General features: G+C 41.8%; 1 protein-coding gene across 1 annotated transcript in view; it reads left to right on the forward strand.

The window, feature by feature from the left end:
• Positions 1 to 24,932, forward strand: part of LOC146968159 (protocadherin-15-like) — a 147,921-nt gene that overhangs the window by 11,128 nt on the left and 111,861 nt on the right. Inside the window, exons 2-5 of the mRNA XM_085761168.1 lie at positions 11,495 to 11,509; positions 12,131 to 12,196; positions 19,225 to 19,385; positions 20,952 to 21,107. Coding sequence (XP_085617294.1) covers positions 11,495 to 11,509; positions 12,131 to 12,196; positions 19,225 to 19,385; positions 20,952 to 21,107 — 398 coding nt within the window. The remainder of the gene's footprint in view (positions 1 to 11,494; positions 11,510 to 12,130; positions 12,197 to 19,224; positions 19,386 to 20,951; positions 21,108 to 24,932) is intronic.

The raw sequence follows: 24,932 nt of genomic DNA on the forward strand, positions 1-24,932 counted from the left end.
TCAGCGGGACAATACTTCATGGTAGTGTGTCACATCTGATATACACTACAGCTGTAATTAGTATTCTGGGTTTATAATGCATCCTTCTGACGTGATGTCGTCACCCTGAGCAGTCGACCGTTGCTGAGCTCCCGCTGCTACTGAGCATATGTCACTATTAACCTCATTTTAAAAGATTACAACCTTACAAAAACTTACTTAAAAGCATCCAGACAACACGCCGAACACAAAAAGCCTCCGAACCCGCGGTAAATATGTCTGCTGAGGAACCAGAACCGAACCAGACCGCGGCAGCTAGCGAGGATGCTAACGTTACACCTGCTGTGGACAACGAAGCCCTCGCTATGGAAATATCACAATATGTCGCTGAGAGAATATCAACGATGATGGAGAGGAAGTTTGGAGATCTCTCAGCCACATTGGAAAATATTACTACACGACTGGAGTCCAACACAAAACGTATCACCGAAGCTGAGAGTCGCGTTTCGGACGTGGAGGACAACATGTCGGCCATGGAGTCCAGGCTGAAGGGACTGGAGACTAAAGTGTGCGCCCTGACTGAGAGGAGCATTGATATTGAGGGACGCAGCCGCAGGGACAACATTTTAATCTTCAACCTCAACGAAAACGCGGAGGGTCGACAGCCGGTTACGTTCTTTGAGAAATGGCTGCCTACACTGCTGAACCTGGAGACCAAGCGGGGCATCATTAAAATTGACCGTGCCCACAGGTCCCTCGGCCCGCCAAAGCCCAACCGGCCCCGCGCAGTGATTATCAAGTTGCACAACCCTAGGGATAAGATGAGGATCCTCGCCGCGGCCAGGGAGAAAGGACCGCTGACACATGAGGGACAGACCATATTCATCCGACAAGATCTGGCTAGTGGAGTCAAGGAAATGAGACGTGCGTTTAACGGAGTGTGCCAACGACTTATTGACATGAACATACGGTTTTCCATGCGCTTCCCCGCTACCCTGAGTTTCTCCCACAGAGGAAAAAGTCACTCTTTTCACTCACCGAAGGATGCGCTTGCCTACGTGGACGGACTGAGCTGAGCTAGAGGTGATGTAAAAATACGCTGTTTTGCTCATTGCAGACATGGTCAGATCTTTCATAATCTGTGAGAAGGTGTATTAGATAAACTTTGTGTGGTTAAGTTAATTCTTAGCTGTTTTTTTTGTTTTTTTTTCCTCTCACATTATGCTGCAATTCACTACAATTAACGTTGATGGAGAGCTCAAGCTGGTTGCCAAAATATAACCATGTTAGTTTGTATGGTTGTGATCTTCTTAGCTCGTGGTGAGCGGGGGAGTGGAGAAGACTTTCTTTTTCTTTTCTCTTTTTCTTTCTCTCTCAGTGATGTTTTTGCTCGGTTTCACGTGCCCCGCTAGTTGTTCAACGCGCCACACTATTGGCCCATTCCGGGATAGTGGGTGGTGGGGGGGTTGGGGAGGGGGGGTGTTCTGGGGATTCTTTAACTGGGTGTTTGCTGGGATTTCATCGTTTGGGGATGAATACTTTGTTCATGATGTTCAGTCATGTTTATTTACTTATGCCATCATATATCTGAAAGCCTTCCATAAGATATTTCATGGAGCTGTCCATTTCTCAGCCCGTTTGTGGTAAAAACACTGAGCCCCTCTGCCCTGTCACAAAGCTCTCTGCTAGATTACTCAACATTTTACTTCTTATTTCTATTATGCTATGAGTGATCTCAAAATAGTTTCCCTTAATGTTAAGGGATTCAATAATGTCATTAAAAGGCAAAAGATCCTTGCTTTTCTTAAAAAGGAGAAAACACAAATAGCCTTACTGTCTGAAACTCACTTAAACGATTTGGAACATCTCAAATTAAGGAGGTCCTGGGTGGGCCAAGTGTTTTACTCATCCTACAACACAAATAGCAGAGGTGTAGCCATATTGATCCACCGTAGTCTCCCGTTTACCTTAGAGAAAACCATAAAAGATAATGATGGTCGTTATATCCTTATCTCAGGCTATCTTTACGGGGAACAGATACTCATTGGTTGCATATATGGCCCAAATTCATACGACTCTGCCTTTTTCCCTAAGCTCTTATCTGAGGTTTCATCAGTATCGACTCCATATGTTGTATTAGGGGGCGACTTCAATTGTGTGCCTGACCCAAGCCTTGACCAGTCCCCACCTAAACCTAGCCCAATCACTCGGAAGAGCCTCAGACTAAAAGAGTTCTGCCATGATTTAGAACTGTTTGACACTTGGAGAATGACCAATCCCAGGGAGAGAGATTTCACCTTTTTTTCCAATCCCCATCAGACATTTTCAAGAATCGATTTTTTCCTGTCATCCAGAGTGGTTTTGGATAGGGTAAAGGAGTGCTCAATTGGCATATGCTCACTCTCTGACCACTCTCATGTAAGTCTGAGCATTTGTCCTCCTTATACTGACCCCTCCTCTCGCCACTGGAGGATGAACCCCTCGCTACTGAGCAGTCCTCCATTCATTGATTATATTACCGAACAGTGGAATGTTTTTATTGCTACTAATAAGACTCCCGATGTTAGTCCATCTCTGCTATGGGAAACGGCTAAAGCCTATCTTAGGGGGAGTATTATATCATATACCACAGCTCAGAAAAAGGCTGCTATGAAGGAACAACTTAGCTTAGAAAATACAATACAGCAGCTGGAGGTACAATTTAAAAGTGCACCCTCTAAATTTCTGTCTAAAAAATTGGAAGCAGCTCGTTCGGCCCTAAACCAACTGCTAACTAAAAAGGCTGAGTCAGCCATCTTTTTTGCAAAGCATAGGCTCTATGAGTCAGGAAACAAACCTGGCCGTCTTTTAGCAAGATTGGCAAGAGGTAGAACAGAGTCAAACACGATACCATCACTGCTGGATGACAATCAGGTTAGACACTACAAAACCAAAGACATCAATAAAATAATGAGGCAATTTTATCAGAAGCTTTATTCATCTGAATGTGAGTTTTCTGAGGAGAGGAGGAAGGAGTTTCTCGATAAGGTGTCCCTCCCATCCCTGTCAGAGGAAGAAAAAGAAAAATTAACGGCACCAGTGACTGAGAAGGAGGTCCGTGCAGCCATAGCATCCCTTAAGGGGGGAAAGGCACCAGGACCTGATGGGTTCTGTCCGGAGTTCTACAAGAAATTGACTCACCTGATAGCCGGACCACTTACTGACATGTATCTGGATTCCTTTGGGATTGGTCACCTCCCCCCAACGCTTAATCTAGCAAACATTACACTTATCCTTAAGAAAGATAAGCCCCCTGATATCTGTGGCTCATTTAGGCCCATTAGCCTTATTAATGTGGATAGTAAGTTGCTATCAAAATTGCTTGCAACAAGACTGGAAAAACTCTTGCCCTCTCTAATAAATACAGACCAAACCGGATTTATACAGAATAGGCTCTCCCTCACAAATGTGAGGAGACTGTTGAACATCATACAGTACTCAAGTAAAGAAAATCATAGAGGACTTGCTGTATCTTTAGACGCTGAAAAGGCGTTCGATAGGGTAGAGTGGGAATACTTATTCGACGCCCTTGGGAGGTTTGGGTTGGGGGGGGATTTTCTTAAATGGGTTAAGATACTCTACAACTCTCCACAGGCCTGTATTGTAACTAATGGCACACAGTCGTCGCCTTTCCCACTGCGTAGGGGGACGAGACAGGGTTGCCCCCTGTCTCCGTTGCTCTTTGCGCTAGCACTTGAGCCCCTAGCGGAGGCTATTAGACAACACAAAGACGTACATGGGATGACGATAGGAGGGACAACCCATAAAATTGCACTCTATGCTGATGACATCTTGTTGTTCCTGACAAAACCTGACATATCAATCCCAACTATTCTCTCAATTATCCAGGAGTTCAGCTCATTCTCAGGCTACAAGATCAACTATGGCAAATCAGAGGCTATGCCATTGGGCAGTCCGACTGACCTGGCTTCACTTGCTAACTGCCCCTTTAAATTGTCCCCCACAGGCTTCACCTACCTTGGGATAAAAGTCTCACCAGACCTGACTGAGCTATGGAAGCTTAACTTTTCTCCCATAGTAACTAAAATAAAGAAGGACCTGGATAGATGGCACGACCTCCCTATATCTTTTATGGGGCGCATTAGTTTAATTAAAATGAACGTATTCCCCAGGTTATTATATCCCCTACAAATGTTACCCCTGTGGATCTCCAAGAAGGTCGCTCTTGATATAGAGAGGGCATTTTCTAGATTCATATGGCATGGCAAGAGGCCGAGACAGAAAATAAAAACATTACAGCTACCCTCTGACAAAGGAGGCCTAGGCCTGCCAAACATAATTCATTACAACTGGGCATGCCACGCACGCTTCCTATGGGAATGGTTACATGCTCATCTTGAATCCAAGCCCTGTCTAGATTCGTGGTCCTCTTTGCCATCCTCGCTATGGAGCTTGGTCATGAGCGATAAGAAAAAGCTACATAGGGATATCAAGAATAATCCAATTATATACAACACTATTAGAGTGTGGCAGGAAATTTGTAAACATCTAGGCAGAGGAAGTTATGCCTCATTCCTGACCCCTCTTACGAGGAATCAGGATTTCCCCCCAGGTCTTCGTCCCAATATTTTTGACAGGTGGCACGGCAACGGGGTGCGTGTGATTGGAGACTTATATGACAATATGATACTAATGACTTTCCAACAATTGCAGTCCAAATTCAGTATCCCTAAAGAACATCACTATGGCTTTCTTCAGGTCAGGCACTACGTTGGATCTAAGACCCTACCCCCTCTTGATCCAGTCATGTATAGTGAGGTTGAGAGGTTCCTCATCTCCCGAAAAGGTCTCACCCGTTTTATTTCTTCCTTCTATGCACTACTATATTCTCTTAGCACAGGCGATATCACAAGCATTGCACAGAAGTGGGAGAAAGATCTTGACACAGAGTATATTGAAGATGACTGGCAGGAGGCCATTAAAGTTTTTAAATCTACCTTTACATGTAACAGACTGAGAGAGACACAATATAAAATACTACACCGTCTACACTTAACGCCATACATACTAAATAAGATGGACCGTCAGATTTCACCTTTGTGTAATAAGTGTCATAGAGAGGTTGGAACATACTACCATTATTTCTGGCATTGTAAATTGATAAAAAGATTTTGGGGTACAATCTCGCAGGAACTGAGTGGTATTTTTCAAGTAAAGATGAGGAAGGACCCTGGCCTTTTCATCCTCGGCCTTCCATCAAGGGAGGTGACTTTAACTCATTTGAAGTTCAAATTATGCGACAAATTATTATTATTGGCCAGAAAATGCATTTTAATTAACTGGATCACTGATAAACCACCTACTGTTACTCTATGGTATAGGGAAATATTCCGGGTCCTCCCCCATGAAAGACTTAGTGCAGTTGTGAAGGGTAATGAAAGGTCCTTTAATGAAATGTGGGCTCCTCTGCTTAACTACCTACCTGACGAATTGACTCAGCTAGTGAAGAGGGGCCAGTCTTCCTTACAATGGTCACGCCCACCTGAGATGAATCCTTAAGTGTCCTTGTTTGCAGTGTGGCATTTACACACTACCCTATTGTTTTGTTTTTAATCTGTTTGATTTATCACTGCTTACTGCGTAGGATACTGATATGACTGTGACTACATTAATGGGTGAAATCTGTGTGTATGCGGAGCAATATGGGGAGGGGCACCTATATGTGCTGTGAGGGTGTATAGGGGGCGGTCGGCTGGAAGAATTGATGGATGGCAATACTGTATTTTGTTTTATTTTATTTTATTTTATCTATTTCTGTAACTGACATGATGGCAAATTGTATGTTCTGTGTCTTTGTTGAAAAACAATAAAAAATTTGTTCAAAAAAAAAATAATGCATCCTTCTGGTCTACCTCAGCTTTTATTTGAACATGAACTAGAGATGGGAACGACACAGGATTTGGAAAGTAGATTGTCGAGGCCCATGTGTCGATTTTTGTCGAACTGTTGGCCCTTTTTTTTTTTTTAACAGCAGCAGCAGATATGCGGGCGAACGGGGCAGGGTTACACGTGCTTTTGTTGTGGTTTATTAAAGCAGATATCAGTGGCACGGCCGTTTCGGCTAATGCTGTGTTCAAGGCAGGCTTTTGAAACCGTAAGTTACAGCTTCAAGTCACAACTACGACTTGGTAGCGTTCCAGGTAACCCGTAGCTCGTGTTTTTACCGTCCTGTTGTCTGTGAAAGTTCCCTATAACGGCCACTCGTAACTTCCGACCCGTGAACTCGTACCAGATCGAACTGGTATGACTTCACAGGAAGGAAAAACACAAAGTACGAGTTTCCTTGAACGCACCATGAGTTAGCAGCCCCCGCCCTTGTCAGGCATCAATTGGTCCTCGTGCTACGTCACCACATTCACGCGCATCCCTTGGCTGCACACACAGCCCTTCATGCCGTTCTCTCCCCTCATTGGATAACACTTGTATCCCACAAGGAAAATTTTCTCCTCGGGTTACAGCAGAGCAGAGTGACGGAGAGACTCGTGTTTAGGCTGAAATACTTCATGTAAGTGATTGCTGATGGAAAATAGGACTATTTAGGACTTATATTAACAAAAACATTCCACTGATATCTGCTTTAACGCTGTTGTCGGCACGAGCAGACGAGGCAGCACGCATTCGGTTTCTTTTTTTCTTTTTTTTCCGTACATGTCCAACCATTGCATCCACCTGTTTTGCCCATGGTTTTGCCCTTTTTGCAAACCCGGACTCGTCATCAACAGCGCACCATCACCTGAGAATGCAGGGAGCCCGGACAGCAGATGTCTTGACTCTGTCGCCTGTCAGCATGTGCGCACACTCAAGTAGCTATCCCATTTAGAAAAAGTGGATTTGTTTTATTTAAAATATTTTATTTCATTAGGGGAAAAGTGGCACTTTCTGCTGTTTATTTGAAGAGGAAATATTGAAAGACAAAATGCAATTTACACATGGAAATCCCACAAGCCCCGCCCCCTCGACATGTCGACACTCTATTTTATTTGTCGAGGGGAGCATGTGTCGATTTTTTGTCGATTTGTCGACAAAAAGTCCCATCCCTAACATGAACATTTATAAATGCTCTATAATGTATGTAAAACTAGTGTGTAGACAAGCATGTTGTATGTTCTGTACAAACAGTAAGGTGAAAAGGAAACAACCTGTGGTCTTAAAAAAAACTCAGAGATTGATGAACTGCTCCTTTAATGTTATGACAATAACGCAACATTAAACACTGATATTAATTCCTTTGTTGTTGGCAGTGTGACAGCTTTTCTCAGCAGAGTGAATCCTGGCTCAGTAGGCTACACCTACAACATAGCGTGTGTTGTGTGTGTTGTGTTGTGTGTGTTTGTGCGGGTGCGCTCATGGACACACAGTCTGTGCATGTATATTTGATGGTAACTCGAGCACGTGTGAGTGCAGACAGGCTCATGGGCTTGAAGTGGGTGAACCGCATAAAGCAGCTCGGCTACAGTATGCCTGCGTTGCGTTGTGTTGTGTGAAGATGCATGTGTGTGTCATGGAGATAGTTGCTAAGGTGTGTTTGTGTTTGTGTTTACTGAACAGCAATGGCTGTTTTCAAGAAGCTCAGGCTGTTTGGACTCTGGTCTTCAGGCTGCAGTCACACTCACTTATCTCTCTCTCTCTCCTTCCTTCTCAGTTGACTTTGTTTTCAAAGGGGAGTTTTTTTCTCTCCCCCTGCCACCCTTGGCAACCTGTACCTGCTTATTGTGCGTGCCAAATTTAGATGGAAAGAATTTGAATAGTAAATAAAGAGGATATTGATTGCAACAGAACGGGTTTAAATAAAGAGGCGGTGAATGGATAATAAATCTGGAACAGGCCGAGCTTTTCTCATTGACTACCTGTGATATTGTCTGAACACAGAGATCTAATGCAGAGACCTCAGTCTCATGGTCCACACCTTGAACGAATCACCCCTGCTCTGTTTGCACAGGCTTTTCATCAGCTTTACAGAAACCTGGCTCTAGATGGATTTATTCACTTGTCCATGCATAAAAGCCTTTGCAGTAATTTTTTATAGAATTTTTAGAAAGAGGAGAGCACAGGAACACACTTATCACACAATAAGTGAGTGCTTGCAGGAGGACAAGTGCACATCGACGAGGGAAGAGGTACACAGGTAAACTTTCAAGGGTGAGCATAAGGAGACACTTCAGGAGCACAAGAGAACACGAACACCCTTATTTGATGTCTTATACAAACAAGTGCACTGTTGTGAGGAAATATACCTGTGACCTGTTTGAAAGAAAATTTGCATTTCATTGTTATACATATTTCATCCTGAGTTTCTGTGGTTGGTGGCTCCGAGCAGCACCAGTCAAGTGTCATGCAGAGAGGCAGTGTGTGGTTTAATATAGAATTATAGCAGTGTGTGGCAGCTTGATTGATTTAATGTCTTTGCTTAAACTTTTATGCAATTATGTGGACACGTTCGTTTTAATCAAGATTATACTTGGAGGAAGCGCCTGTACATTTTCTTCAAATTTACTGCAGACGCAGAGAGATTGGACTTTAAATTAACGTTACCTGTAGGGTTTTTCATTTTTAGCTCAATTTTATTTTCCAGATCGTACATCGTGCTCATCCGTCGCTTTGCATTTACAACCCAGGCTGTTTACTGTTTCATCCCATTTAATTTTTATTATTTGAGAAGGGGAGGGGGGGGGGTCATACTGACAGGTGGAGAGAGGGAGGCAGATGAAAAGAGACATGGGAGGGAAGAAACTATGTGGAGAGAAAGAGACAGAGGGAGAGACAAGAGATGCCCCATCAAGAACAAATGACTGGTTAGTAATAGATGAGGGGCATCAGCTTACACTGAAGGATAAAAAGGCAGTCAAGCAGGGGATACACATCTGTCATCTGCCGTACACACACACACACACACACACACACACACACACACACACACAGGCCAGCTGGTAGAGTGTGATGTAACTAGTGACTATTGTTCCATGGCTCATGCATCTTTCTAGACTGCTAACCTGAGATGCACCCATAGAAGGAGAGCTCTGTGTTCTGCACTACGCTCCTCCACCTGATCCACAGCAACAGTTACTGTGTTGGTCCAGTCCAGTACAACAACTGGACCCAGCCTACTGACATTTCACGGCAGCACTCCATAGAGATACCACATAGAAAAGTGACACTTTACATGATGCTTTTAATGCTCATTACTCGGTTTGAAAGGCTGAGCTGCAAACAGGATGGAGCCACAGGCTGTGAAGGCAGCTGCTGCCCTGTCTGGCTCCGGTGTCTGAAGCTGTCGCACCACCCAGCTAAGTCAAGCAGCTCTACTAATTATCTGTCGAGCTGCAATGACACAGACCTGTGCCTGAGTCAGCCACCAGTGAGGTGCACCCACTCCCACTGTGGCCACAAGCAGCAGCAGTACACCATACTGTAGTACTTCTGTATCCTTCATCTTGTGTTAGCTTTCTGCTACCATCTATGGTGTTAGGGTCAGTTCTGACCCATGTTTTAAATCAGCTGTAAAATACACTAAAAACATTTTTTTTTCATCCAATTTGTTTTTAATCTCTTGGTTACATTGTGAGGGTTCCTTATCCATGAAAATATTGGTTTTAATATTTTTTGGTGTGGGCCCCTGGGCCTTTTTTGTCAGTTTACCCCTTGGCTTCAATGTAACCTTCCTCTTGTCAGCTTTCTGCTACCATCTGTGGTGTTTTGACCCAAGTTTTAAATCATCTGTAAAACACACTAAAACAATTATTTATCATCCCATTTGTTTCTTATCTCTTGGTTACATTGTTAGACTTCTTTATCCATGAAAAGGTTGGTTTTGCACTTATGATTTCAGCTTTAACTCTAATTGTTGTTCTTATCATTATAACCAGGTCAAAATTGACCCTAACACCACAAATGTCATAATTTTAACCAGAGCATAAAAAAAGCCTTGATGCTATAAACAAATTTATGTGGTACTTGCATTATGCACTATGCATTTAAAACCCGTAAATGGGTCACTGGTGACCCGAACACAAGAGAAAGGATATAGTACTTCTGTACCTACGTGTAGTGCATTGGAAAGGATTATGTAGTAGTAAGTAATGCAAAACTGAACCAAACTGGCATTAGTGATATCTTGCAGAGAAAATACTGCTCTATCATCATAATGAGGAAATGTGTTGAATGTTTTCACAGTACGCTGTCAAAACTGTTTCCTTTAAATACCAGTTCACATAAAGGATGTTGAATTTTTTAAATTATGTTTTGACATCTCACATCCTTTGTATGGAGGGAGAGATCTTGAGTTGTGTCTATAACAGCGCTGGCTGTAAGGGACGAGTTTGACAGTTTGGGAAAAATGCTTTGTTTGTGTTCTCTCTGAGAGTCAGCAGATCAACACCGCCCCCCTGACTGCGCATTCATCCTGGAGCTTAGCTTAGCATGAAGTCTGGGATCCACCATCTATTCTAGCTGCCATATATTCATCTAAACCAACAACAGCAATGTGTGAGACCCAAAGACGACCCTCGGTCCTTCAGGTCAAAGTCCTGTGCTGTGTATCTCCAGCTGTCCACACCAGATATTTTACTTCTGCTGCGTTGTAATGATTGTCACATTTCTTGGATTGAAAGAAAAATATCAGAGGTGTAAGAAATGCAGTGTTTGGTCTGAACGGTCAGTTTAAAATCAGCACATCTGTGAGCTAAAAAAAACATTTTTTTCTCCTTTGCACCGTAACAAATTGGAAAACCAATCATTTTCAGCACGAAGATAAGCTAATTCAGAGCCGTAGAGCGGTTTAATCTATATTTGGGAACATTCAATACCGTCTCCCCTCGCAAGAAACAAGAAACAATGAATCCCGGGATAATCTATAATGTCACACAGTTGTAAAGCTTAATCATGAAGGGGAAGAGAGAGATGGAAAGAGAGAGGGGGAAAGCCAGAGAAACGGTGTGATCATTGTTCCATGAAGTCTATTTTCTAGGTGAGCAGATATCCGTCTTTCAGCCTTCCCGTGGGATTCTTCCCAACTATCCTCGAGAGCTGAACAATAATGTTGCCCTGTCTGGTTGAATGTGGGTGTTCTTGTATTTCTTGTATCCTGGCAAGGACGCCGGGATAAAGGAGGTCCTCCCTCTGAATGGGAGCATTTTAAGCCTCAAGCTCAGTTAAGAATTATTTCTCCATATACTAAATACAGTAAGTGTAGGTGGTGGCTTTGAATGCAGGTGAAGGAGCTTATAGAGATAAACACATCAACGTTTGTGTACTTGCATGCAGACACACATGCACGTTTCTTATTTGCTTGTACACAGTTTGTCTACTTATGTCTTTTTCTGCCTTCTGCTTTTCATGTTTGACCCCCTCTTTATTTCTCTGATGGTTAATTCTTATTTTTCATTATTCTTCCTTCCTCTGCTCTCTCCTCCTCCCTCTTCCTTCCCTCCTGATGGGATGTGGCTGTTTCTTTTGGCAGATTGGCAATATGAGGGTAAGAACCATCTCCTTTCTCTTCCTCTCCTCACCCTGTTAGTTGATTAACCCCTGCTAACCCTGCAGAGATGGTCGGAGGAGGTTACGCCCCTCGTAGATCCATTATTCTTCGCTACATATGTGTTGTCCTCAGAGTGGTTCATTTTTACTTTTTCAATTTCTCGCTGTCTGTATCTGAGAAGATTCCCTGCCCTGTCCATCATCATTTTCTCCATTTTTCTCGTCTCATTTTTTCTTCCTCCTTCTAACCTCTTACACCTCCCTCCTTTACTCCACCCTCCCCTATTTTCACCTTCATTCTTTTCGGTTCTTTGTTGGTTCTTCTCTTAACCACTCTCTTCATCTCAGATACACCCACACACCAACATATATTCATATATATTGCACTGTGCATGCTGTTGAAAGTTCACCTCAAATCCAAAAAGGGAAACTCTTACAGAGTGATTGCAGCAGGCACTTATCTTTAAAAAAAAACTTTTTAAAAACATTTTCCTTAGAAAAACTAACATTCATAAAGTTTCACAATCAAGTTTTAGATTTCAAGTTATAAATGGATATGAAGAAGAGGCAGTCCCCAGACTGTATCAATGCTAACTGTTTTTCTTTTCCACCTTCCCAGAATGTAAACTGTCTCGGTCGGGTCCTCCAGCTACCATCATTGCCATAGATGAAGAGAGCCCCAACGGTAAAGTGTTGATCTTTACTTTTTCGTTCTTTACTTCATGATGAATGTGTTAAGTCGTTCCAGCAACTCAGACACAACACTTTGTCAGAATTTAAATTTTTGAGATAATCGTCACTTTTTTTAGCGATGCGTTAAATAAACATTGCTAGATGATCTTGACCTTTTCAGCAGCTGCTGATTGGCATGGCAGGTACCCTACACTCATTCATATTCATTAGGTCTGTGCCAGCGGAGCCTGATCCCTGTTGCAAAGGATAAGACACTGGGTCATTCAATTTCAGCTACGTCACTGAGTGTTAGCGTAAACAACAAAAGATAGGAGTTTCTCTGCATCTCTCATGCTTGTGTTCCTGTTCAGTCATTCAAAACTGCTTCTATGAAGCAATAGTGTGACATTTTGTGAAATTTGTTTATTTCTCTCTTGCTCTTGCAATCAGTAGCTACAGTACCACTCTTTGTGTCAATGTGGAGCTACAGACAGCTAAGCTAAGCTTAGCATGAAGTCTGGACCAAACATAACAACAAAACCCACCGAGCTTCACCTCCAAAGCTCATCAGCTCAATCACTGTGGTACATCTCGTTTGTTTAATCCGCATCTTAAATCTGTACTTGTCTAACAGATTGAACAAACAAGATGTAACGTGTTAATTGGCAAGCTCAGGCTGTGGTGGTCAGACTTGTTACCTTTGGCCTACTGAGGCTCATGCTAGAGCGTCTTCCCTCTATTTTGAGTCTAGGCTAAACTAAGTCCAAGTTCATGTGTTGTTTATTTTTATTGTATTGGTTTATTTCAGCTCATAAATAATTATTTTGGTTTTCAAGACCATGACATTGTCAGGTGGTTGTTTTGCAGAGAAAACTTTGACTTAGAAAGACAGGATAATATTAACCTCTTCTCTTCTCTTCTCTTCTCTTCTCTTCTCTTCTCTTCTCTTCTCTTCTCTTCTCTTCTCTTCTCTTCTCTTCTCTTCTCTTCTCTTCTCTTCTCTTCTCTTCTCTTCTCTTCCACCTGACAAAACAAAGATAAGGCTGCCAGACTTTTCAGACTTTTCACACACCTTTTATCTGAACACCAAAGGAAGTCTCCATGGTGTGTTTAGCTAGCTCAAACTGTATGAGCTAATTACCAGCTCCTGGTTTTGATGGTTGTGCCACTTCAAGTGTTTGTAGGAATATAACCAAAACACACAATCCCACAGTCTGTTCAGATGTGTTTTAGTGGAGGCTTGTGTGTTTTTTACAGTAACACGTTCAGTGTAGACATCGCATTTTAATAGATGGTTTTAACCCTTACTTTAATCACAAGTATATTAAGTTGTATAAAACCACCAAATCATATAGCAGAACATTAAATATACACAGACAAGTAGCTCTGTGTTTTTAAATCCCACTCTTTTCCTCAGCCTACATAAACTGCGACATAGCATCATGTTTGCCATGTCTGCTTTTCAACAGGGATTTCAATAGTGAGACCTGATCAGAGTAATCCTAACTGACATAAAAAGAGATTAACATAGCAACAGCAGACACAGAGGAGAGCAGTGTCTCCCATCTCCTCAGCTGGCACGTCTGGATCTGTTATTGATGGCTTCATCACTATTAAGCTATCCATCCTTTAATTCCTCCTCTGTTCTCCATTTTCACTCCTCTGTTCTTCTGTTCCCTCCCTTGGTATTCACACCAGTCTTGTACCGGTAATTATATGTAGGACTTTGTTTTGCATTTCCCACTTGCCACCCATGTTGGCCGAGCAAGACAATAAACAACATGATTTATTTGTTTTTTATTTATTTTTAATTCACCACATGTTCTGTTTGATTTACATTTAGTTCTATTTGAAGATAATGTTTCAGGAAAGAAGATTAAATTGTTTAATCTATATTTTAATTCCTCTTTTTTTGCATAGGAGTATAAATATATATATACAATATATATTCTCAGCCTGCAGATAATGTACAGCAAAGCTTTCAGCATTAGCCTTTGACCTAGCCTGACAGGCCAAACCCAGGGCGATATAAGCTCACTAAATGACACATGGCTGCTGTTAAAGCTTATTCCTGTGTACACAGTGTAAGGTGACCCGGATGAGCATATCAACAGCTTTATCACCTCTTCTTTGGGCTCATCTGGATTTCAACAGCTGGACAATATTGTTCAGAGAGATTTAAGTGGATTATCCAGCTGAAGCTGTGGAGGTGAGGAGACGGGAAAAAATAGGATTTTGAAAAATAAGTGGGGCAGCCCCCCCTCAATACCCTCCAGCCCACATTGGAAATTACACCCTTACATTGACACATTGTCGTTCAGTTGCAAAACAGTTAATGTTTGCTTCAATTCAACATAACACAATAGAAGTTTAGTCATACAAATAGAACTATAATGTGTTCTTTTGTCAAATTCTGCATGTGTGGTACTTAAACACAATTTTCCGTAAAAAAAAAAAAAAAAAGAATGCCACTTCGGCCATTTGGGTTCATAAAGAAATAGATTGGTTGTAAAATTGTATTATCTGTTTAATAGACTCTTTTTTTGACAGATAAAAAGTTGAAAGATCGGCATATTACATGGGGAAGCTCAGGCAGCAACCATGTGTGTTGCATGTGACCATACAGTATATGCGCATACAGTATACTGCACATTAGTGCGCTCATTTCACCATCACATTGTGTGTAACAACGCGCGTGTGCCTCTTGATTCGCCCGATTGTGCGGTCTTTCGTTTGAGCACTAATCCTCATAACAGGGTTGTCGAAGAATTATTTAGTATCGAAATGGTTTGTATGCATAATGCCACGTATTGCTCTGTGGCTGTGAAATAGTGTTACGGATTTAATAGAAAATCTAGCTTTAGGGGTGGTGTTAGCAAAAGGGAGAGAGACTTGACGAATGAATGGGGGGGGGGTACAAGTTAGGGATTTTTTTTTTTCATTAGCCCGGGGAAATGTCATAAAAGAAGATAATACTGAAATTAGGAGTGTGATTTGATTTTAATAATATCTAGTAAAAGGGTGATTAGACTGAGTGGGTATGTGTGAATGGGAGTGGGACACACTGACACACACACATAGTTCACACACAAGGAGACACACACCAAGACACATGACTATCTCCAGTTCATCCAGTTCAGCAGGAGGCTTCAGAACATAGAACCATGTCATGTACACAATAACACCCCCTGATGCATTAAATGTATCATTTAGCAGATGATGTGACTCAGTAGATGTGTCACCAGCTCCAATGTGTACAGACAAACATTTGCTTAATTTCTCTTGTATCCAATAAAAAGGAGAGGCTGCATTTATAATTCACGCGGGTGGGTGTTGTAAGAAGACTATTGCAACTCAGATGTGCTGTCAATAGCGAGAGCTGAGACAGAAGAAGCTGTTTATTTACTGTTTTTGTCCTTCAGTCGCACACTTTTCTTCTCACCATATAAAGCGCTGACAAGAATTGCCTGTGAGCTTTGAGAGTAGTGACACAGGTGTCACACAGAGTCACCGCAGCATGACAGAGGGCTGGTATCCAAACAGAGTGATGTAAATGAAACACAGATAAACACAGGTAAAAGCTCAATTACAGAGGACTCTGGAGTTGAAGGTGCGAGTAAATAAGCTGTCATTACTCATTTTAAAGCCTGTGCAATGTGACCACAATATATAAAAAGACACAAAATACAATGAAGAGATGCTCTAGGACCTGTAACATGATGAAACCAGATCCATTGAAATACTAAATCTGAATCTGAACATCTTCTTACTGTGATCAGCTGCTCTCTACTTTGGAAAAAAATCTCAAGCCTCTGTTCCATGAAATGAACTTCATTTAGTCTCCATTCCATCCTCGCATCCTGCATCCTGAGCAGGATGCCGACAACAGACCGACACAGGGCCGCTAAAGACCGCAGCTGATTGGTCCCAGCTGAGCTCATAGTCGCCAAGATTACAGTTTCATAATTTCATGGTTTTAGATTTTTATTAAACTGTGTATTATTACAATGCATGAAATGAATGCGCTTGATTTGTAATGACAAGTGATGCTACAGTAGCTGCAGGTGGTAGCCTACTGTTCATCCAGAATGGAAGGTTGAGAAAACTTGCTGACTTTTGGTTATGATTCATTTTATTTTATTTTCCTAAAGCCAGTGTCATACCCAATTTCAAACTGATGTTTTGAGAGCGATTAACTTCCACATTAAGATTCCTTAATTTGTTTGAGGGAGAAAACTGCCAACCGCGATTAACCCAAACATCTTTACACTCAAATGTCAGTGTAAATGTGCTCGGTTCCACTCAGTAATGGCGGTGGCTCTTGAGTGCACAACACACATCAGTAGGCAAATTTATCATAAGAGAAAACATAAATATAAATGAATAAAAACAACTTCTTGTCTGTATCTTCACCAAATTCTAGATAACATTCATGTGTTTAAGCTTGTCCTTCAGGGTATAAACTATGTCGTTGAATCATCTCAGGATAAACGGCACATAAACCGTTTACATCCACTTATTCTGTTGTCATATCTATCTAGGAATGTTTGCCTTTAATCTGTCTTTCCTTTCCTCACTAAAGGCTGAAGTAGCAGGTGGATGTAATGATTACTTTTAAACCCACAGCTTGTACCTGCCTTACACCCCAGTGATGTCTCCACATTCACTTAAGCTAATGTCCTGTAAAAATTCTATTAATTTGCCACCACAATGCTCATTTCTCTCTCTATTCTCTCCTAATATCCTCTTTATTCTTTATTTCTATCCCCCTCTCACTCACTTTCCTATTTTTCTCATTTTTCTTACTTTCTAATTGCCCTTTTTGCCTCTTATTCGAGACACTGTCTTGCTGTTGCTGCACACACACTCTCTGGGCTTCATGCAGGTTCTGCATTTGCACCTTAACACATGGGTCAATTTAATCAGGTCCTGCCGAGTGCAGCATTCAGTCACACATCCTATAAAGTGAGGTCACTGTGAAAAGAGCCAATTTATATTAGACCTTCTATGGAATTAAATTAGATACAGATCAGTTACACAAGGTGTAGGCACTTTCCATCTCTTTCTTTTTTACCTGCACTTCTGTTCTTTTACTCATTTTGCAAGACAGCAGCAGAAAAAATGCAGAGGAGAGATAGCATGAAATGAATTTCCCCTAATGAATTCTATTTTCTATCCCATTTTTCATAAAAAGAAACCAATTTCATTAAATTTCCCCATTTATTTAACATCAGCAAATCACAGCAACACATTTGACACGGTTTCCATGGTAGCACAGAAGGCCATGACCCAATTTTATGTCTGGCAGATCAGATATGAGATAGTTCTGTATGTGTGTGTATGTGTGTGTGTGTTTTCATTGTTGAATGTGCGCAGATGTAGTGAAAATATGATTTTTCTAGCAAGCACATACGCGTATGTACACACACACACACACACACACACACACACACACACACACACACACACACACACACAAACACAACCAAACACAATCCTGCTTGCTCCTCAACTTTCCTCTCTCTCCAAATCTCCGTCTTCATCTCTCATTTCTAATTTTCCCTCTTTCTGACTTTTCTCTCTCTCCCACTCAGTCTCTCTCTCTCTCTTGCACACACACACAACCCCCCCCCCCCCACACACACACACACACACACACACACACAGTTTGCTGGTGACACAGGACCAGCTTTTGCCTCGTTCTGCACTTAGAATGTTTCACACAAATAGACACAGACAATTATGACTTGGGCTGAGAACCTGCTATGCTTAATCATGTGCTGAAGGATGGTTCTGTGCTGTCTTACACACACACACACACACACACACACGCACACATACAGAATAGTTTTTGGATTAATAATTCAGTGTGCAGGGCCTGGTAATGGGTCTCCCATGGTTTGAAGCTGTACACAGTCAAGCAGTTAAACTTTTTGCTTCTCTAGTGTTTCTTTTTCTACCCACCTGTTCTAATTGTTCCCACTAAACTTAAAAATAACAGCTAACATGTAATAGCTGTATATTTCATACACTGGTTTATAAAACTGATCAAACATGTGAAAGCACATGTGAATTTCATGAAGTACAGCCTACATGAAAAGCCTTAAAACTAACATCAAAGTTAGTGTGAAATGCAGCTTTAGTTTTATTGAGCTTTAAAATGAAATACAAATACTGTATATACGGTTAAAAAACTCAGGTCTCTGTGCTTTCGTTGGCATTATCATCATCAACCGCTGATAAATTCAAAACATTTCTTTGAAACTTACATGTATCTATCTGATTCTCCAGCTGTTTTTCTCTCTTCTTTTGAACTTCCTTTGACTCCTCGTCCTTCTCCAGCAGCTCCTGCTGGCTTTGTATTGATTGAGAGACACAGTATGCATCACTTGAAATAAATGTACAGCCGACAGTTGCCATTCAAATTATGTTCCGTCTCTCTCTTTCTCTGTTTCTTTCGATACTCCTCTCATTCCGTTGTTTCATCAGCCTCACTTGACTCTGTTGAATGATGCAGGTTTTCTTTAGCCTGTACTGATGCTCCTATTCAAATATTTACTTTTATTTATTCTGTTTTATGTGAAAATCATGCAAAACGACCAATATGTTTCACTTATCTCTTGGCAGACCAGGTCTCTCTCTCTCTCTCTCTGTCAAATGTTGATTTTGTTTTCTATTTCATGTATTGTATTCCAGGTATTGATACAGAGAAGGCAAAGCGATTAGCCTCCACATCTGCTCTGACTCTTACTTGATTTGATTTGACTGAAGGCCGTTTGCTTTTAACTCTCTCTCTTGTACTGATACTCTTACAGTATACTGTTGCTTCTCCATCTCATTGCCCTTGACCCGTAGCTACTGTATAGCCTCAGTATCATTTCCATACACTCCTGCATGTGAAGCAAAGCAGAGAGTTCTCTATTTTCTGTTCTTTCTCTAATACAGTATAGTTCAATTCAGGGTCAAACTATTCATCCGTCATAATCTATTTCCAGGAGCTCTTTGTGCTGTTCAATATAGTTGTTTTTCTTGTGTTTCCAGGAACGTTATTAGTGGAGAACATGCAGATAAACGGTGTGGCGGAGGGTGCAGATCGTACCATCTCTCTTTCTCTAAGGGACAACCACGACTACTGGGTGATCCTCGACCCCTCCAAACAGGCTCTTTACCTCAACAGCACAGGACGCATTCTGGACAGAGATGTAAGGAAACCAAACCAGTTTATTTTAGTTTTGTCTTTTGCTTATGAACATTTTTTTCATCTTCAACCCTATTTTGCTCAGATCAGTTTAGCTCATTAGTCTAAAGCCCTATTCGCACGGGATTAGTATTACCTGGGGACCTCTGGTCATTTGTAAATTGCATTCGCACAGGATAAAAAGTGAAGTCTGTATTTTTACTCGAATTTACTGACATTAAAGGTGTACAGAAATGGCCGTTTGTCCTGTTTGTCACGCTGAGTTGTCACGAGCTGCAACACGAGTTTACCCGAGTAAGGAAAACAAATTTGATTGGTCGTTATCGAGCAGGCGGGATATTCAAAACTTGGGGCGAGCCCGAGCTCCGTGTGTGTGTGCGTGTCTCAGACGTTTGAATGACGGATTACGGATCCAATATCAGTGGCTGATGAATCGTGTACAGGCTGACGTATAATCCGTGCGCCTGCATTATCCAATGCGAAAAAAAAAATACACACTTTCATCCCGGATTTACTCAAAAATAGAATTTTGCACAGACCCAGAGTGGGCTTAAATTCAGTTTTCTTTTCTGTACACCTTTATATTAAGGCTCTGATATGACGTCAAAGCTGTGCACATCGTAACATCCGCTGCTGTGACATCCATGTGCGAAGCAAATGTAAATAAAATGTCAAAGCAGCAACGTGACTTCGCAACAGTAGCCTACAGTTGTTGTCAAGATAACGGGCCGTCATGGCATTTGTATTAAGCCTGTTGAAAGCCGGCGTCATCCATCTCAATATCCTCCTAAATTTCGCTCTTTTTATGGATCTGAGCTGTGTCTTCAAATGGGTCTCCAGCACCGATACGAGCCCGTGTTTGCACCTAAAACACCTTTGAAAATGCCGCTCATAATTTCCACCGCAGCCTCCATGTTTCTACCTGTACAGTATGGTTTCAACCGGGGAAGAACAAAAAATGCCCCTCAATTACTGAGATGCAGATTCGCACGGGACTAGTTTTACCACGGGACGTCGGTCTTTGGTGAAATATAGTAGGTCATTTGCGGGGGAATTTTTACTTTACAAATTACTGACATGGCGCATTCGCACGGGATTAAGATCACAGACGTCCTCCGCAATTATTACAAATGACCAGAGGTCCCCAGGTAATACTAATCCCGTGCGAATAGGGCTTAAGACAGATGCAAAATGAAGTTCTAGTGAATGTGCTGCTGCTTCTGAAACTGTGATGTTGTTTCAACAGATGAAGACGTTACCTTTCTTACTTCTTTAGTTCTTGTTTATCTTTTTTCATGATAAATGTGGTGGAAGCAGATTTCCTCGCTGTTCTGAGAGAATCTGAATCAGAATCAACCTCCTGCTGTTTTTCTCTGTCAAGAAATCCAGCAGATGTTTTTCAAGGTCCCATTTGGCACAAAAAGTAGAATAGCAGAAACTGGCAGTCGTCTGTGTGACAGTTTTATTCATTTTGTTTTACTTTCTGGTAAATTATGTATTAACCTGTACCACTACTGTACCCTCAGCGATGTAATCATCTCTATTTCCTGTGTGTGTCTCTCTGTCCCAGCCTCCCTCATACATTCAGTCCATCGTGGTTCAGGTTCAGTGCACCAACGAGCTGATCGGCACGGTGATCTTACACGAGGTCCGCATTGTTGTCCGAGACCGCAACGACAACGCACCACGTTTCCAGCAGCCGAGATACTATGTAGCCATCAGCGAGGTAAAACACACACACACACAGTGGCACAGATACACACACATTTCTGTGCTGCTGCTGTCCATCATAACTGCAGGTGCAAAACATGTGTGGGAGACTGTACTGAGCTTTTCACCCATGCTGCTCTTTGGGGGCCACTTGTAGGTCTCTGGAAATTCTGGACAGTAAAAAATAGGGGTGGGCATTGCCAAGGACCTCACGATACGATACGCATCACGATACTTGAGTCATGATACGATATGATATTGCGATATCCAAATTTTCGATATTCTACATAGTTCACTGAAAAATGTAAAAGGCATTATGCATCTTAAAATCCGAGTTGTATGTACATCAGATGATAGTGATAATTCATGGGACAAACTGAGTCAAAACAATGTAATTCAAATTATCCATGCCATTTTATTGTAACTATACAAGCGCAAGTTACAACAACATATTTGCATGAACAACACACTGTCTGAGGTAGCAGTACAGTGACACCTCGCGGAGCAGAGGTGCGGAAGTTGTACTGGATTTACGTCTGAAACATGATTTATTATTTCAAATTTTGAATATCGATTTCGTATCGCAATCCAAACATCGCGATATATTGCCGTATCGATATTTTTGCCCACCCCTAGTAAAAAACCTCCCCCAAACAGTATTGTACATGGCATTTTGCTGTCAGTATGAAGGGAAAAGTTGGGTTTTTTCGGGGAGCAGGTATGGAAAGATCTAAATCTGTTATTTGAAGGATTTCAGCACAGTCTTTACACTGCCACAGGTAGAGTTTGTGTGTCTTCCACAGTCTGTGCGGTGGCAGAATTGAACTAGTAGAGGTTCAAACTTAAACTGGACACATGTAGCCCACTGCCAGCGCAGGCAGACCCTGTAGAATATCTTATTATACACTCCTTCCCAGCCTGTCCAATTCAATCTGTCCTCTCAACCTCTCCCTTCCCCTTTCTTGGCCTCTCTTCTGTTTTTGCAGCTTCCCTCCCTCCACTCCCCTTCCCCCTTAACTTCCAAAGCCCCTTCACAACTCCCTGCTCTTCATTATGCCACCTTTCCTCAACCTCCCCACCTTTCCTCTGCCACAATCTATATATTTCTGGGTTTCTTTCCTCCTCTTTCAGCACTCCACTTTCTCCTTACTCCTACTAAGATGATTCCTTCAGTTCACCTCAACGACTGCCTTACAATTTAGGAGATGTGTCTTTAAAATATGATCTCTGTGCCATGCCAAGGTAAATGTAGTCAGTTTGGTGGCAATAATTTTTTAAAAGTGAATAAATTTATTCCGATGTTGGCAATAATTTAAAAGCGGGAGCAGATTTATTCGGATATGAGTGCAAGTCTGCTCATTAGGCAGACAGCTATTGTCTGATTCACTTATGTTGCCCCCAGAACTCCCACCATCTAATGCAGTAAATTTAATATTGAGAGAGTGATTCAGGACTTCATCCAGCTCTATCTACATTAAACTTGCTTTTCCTTGTCTATAACTAAGCAGTTTTAAACCCAAGAAAGTTCGACACACAGATTATGACACACAGAGAGGCAATATGGTTATTTATGAGAATGTCTAGGACACAATTTATGAGCTCACTCTGGTAGTTTTCGGGTACAAGGTGATCCCTGTGGCTGATTTCATGAGCTGGCGCCAGTGCCTGAGTGTGGGGTTGTTTCATTCCAGCCGTATCCAGAAGTGACAGCGTAAGACGTTCTGAAGACCATTGTTAAAATCAGTGGGAGGCAGAGATAACCCTGTTGAGGGAAATGATGTAACAAATCACTGGTGCAGCAGCTAAATTAAACTTAATCTCAAATGTTTCTGGTGCTGTCTGGAGATTAGACTTCTGTTTTGACACCTAATCACAGATCCTACGGCACATGGCTGGAAAAAAGGAGAAAAAACAACAGACCACAGCAATTTATGTTCAGCAAAAACTTGTTCCTTTCATTTGCTGTGGAACATGTTTAATTCTAAGACTGAGAATTTCTCACGGAAAACTTAAAGCAGAAGTAAGCGATCCGGTCGCTTTGGCTAACTTTTTGTCAGCCGATGGAGTTAGCAGTCCCCGCCCTCGTCATGGATCTATTGGTCCTCGTCCCTACGTCACCACATTCACGCACATCCCTTGGCTGCACACACAGAGAGGACCGCCCCTTTATGCCGTTCTCTCTCCTCATTGGATAAAGGTTGTAGGATACGAGGAAGTATACAAGAAGTTTTCTCCTCGGCTCAGAGCAGAGCAGAGTGACTGACAGACCCGTGTTTCAGACCAAACACTCTATATAAGTGATTGCTGTCAGAAGATATAACTATTTTAGACTTATATTAAAGCAGAAGTAAGTGGTCCAGTCGTTTTCGCTAATGCTGCGTTCCAGGCAGGCTTTTGAAATCGTAAATTACAGCTTCAAGTCACAACTTACGACTTTGTAGCGTTTCAGGCAACCCACTCGTGTTTTTCCGACCTGTTTTACCGGTGAAAGTCACTATAACGGCCACTCGTAACTTCTGACCCGTGAACTCGTACCAGATCGAACTGGTACCACTTCACGGTCGGAAAAATACGAGTTTCCTTGAACGCACCATAACAGTCCTCGTCGCTACGTCACCACATTCACGGCATTCCTTGGCTGCACACACAGCCCTGCATGCCGTTCTCTCTCCTCATTGGATAAAAACTGTAGGATACGATAAATGTTTTCTCTTCGGCTCAGAGCAGAGCAGAGGGACTGAGAGACCCGTGTTTCAGTCCAAACACTCTATGTAAGTGATTGCTGTCAGAAGATATAACTATTTAAGACTTATATTAACACAAATATATCACTTACTTCTGCTTTAACACAAATATTCAACTTACTTCTGCTTTAAATCAAACTTTCTCAATATCTAGCGCCTCCTTTAGGCAAATAGAAAGTGAGGCTCTGTATCTTGTTGCACACGTGCAAATTAAATTGCAGAAATGAAGGTCACAGTCAAAACTACTTGCACTGGCACAAAAACCATGAGTTATGATAAACATACAGTGATGTACATTTTAAACCACAAAAATGTGTTACGTTCACTATGTCATTCAGACTACAGGTATTTGAAGATTTATACAATTTTTGTTCTTCAGACTTCAATTTTACACAACTTTTGTTCTTCAGACTTCAATTTTACAGTAAGTAAAACTGTGTAGAATATACAACAGAGCCCTTTTGATACTGCATGACCAAAAGTAATTGGTTCTGGCTACTATATGTTATTAATGCACTAAAGGTCATATGATTAAGAATTGACTTTTGCCATTTAGATTAGGGTGGAATTGTCTGAGGAGAAAAGGGGTAAAGAGGTGTCTGCAAGTGAGGAAGATTCTAAGAGGGCTAAAAAAAAAAAAAAAAAACCATTAGAAAGCATCTAGTATCAAAGAGAGGTCAAAGGTAATTGCTTTGCCACAATCCACACTCAGGGGAAGTAAAATATAAATAAGGGCAGGTGGCCTGGTCGACAGAGAAGCACAAGTCTTGTCGCGGATAAACAGAAATTCATTTGCATGGTGAGAAAAAACTCTGTCATGGCTGCACAGCAAGTCAGGAATACTCTGCAGGATGCAAGCAAACATGTTTCCTTGTCGGTGATCAAGAGAAGTCTTCATGATCAGAACCTCAAAGGTTTCACCACCAGATGCAACCCCTGGTAAACCTCAAATACAGAAAGCCCAAGGCTGCAGAGCACAAAATCACACAAAACTGAATGGGTAGAGTTGTGGAAGAAAGTTCCATGGACTGACGAAACAAAAATCAACCGCTGCCTGAGGAAAAGCTGGTGAACCAAAGCCACCACCTCATCAGTCA

Source organism: Trachurus japonicus, chromosome 19, assembly GCF_045865225.1.
Source record: "Trachurus japonicus isolate A0001 chromosome 19, Traja_1.0".
Classification (NCBI taxonomy): Eukaryota; Metazoa; Chordata; class Actinopteri; order Carangiformes; family Carangidae; genus Trachurus; species Trachurus japonicus.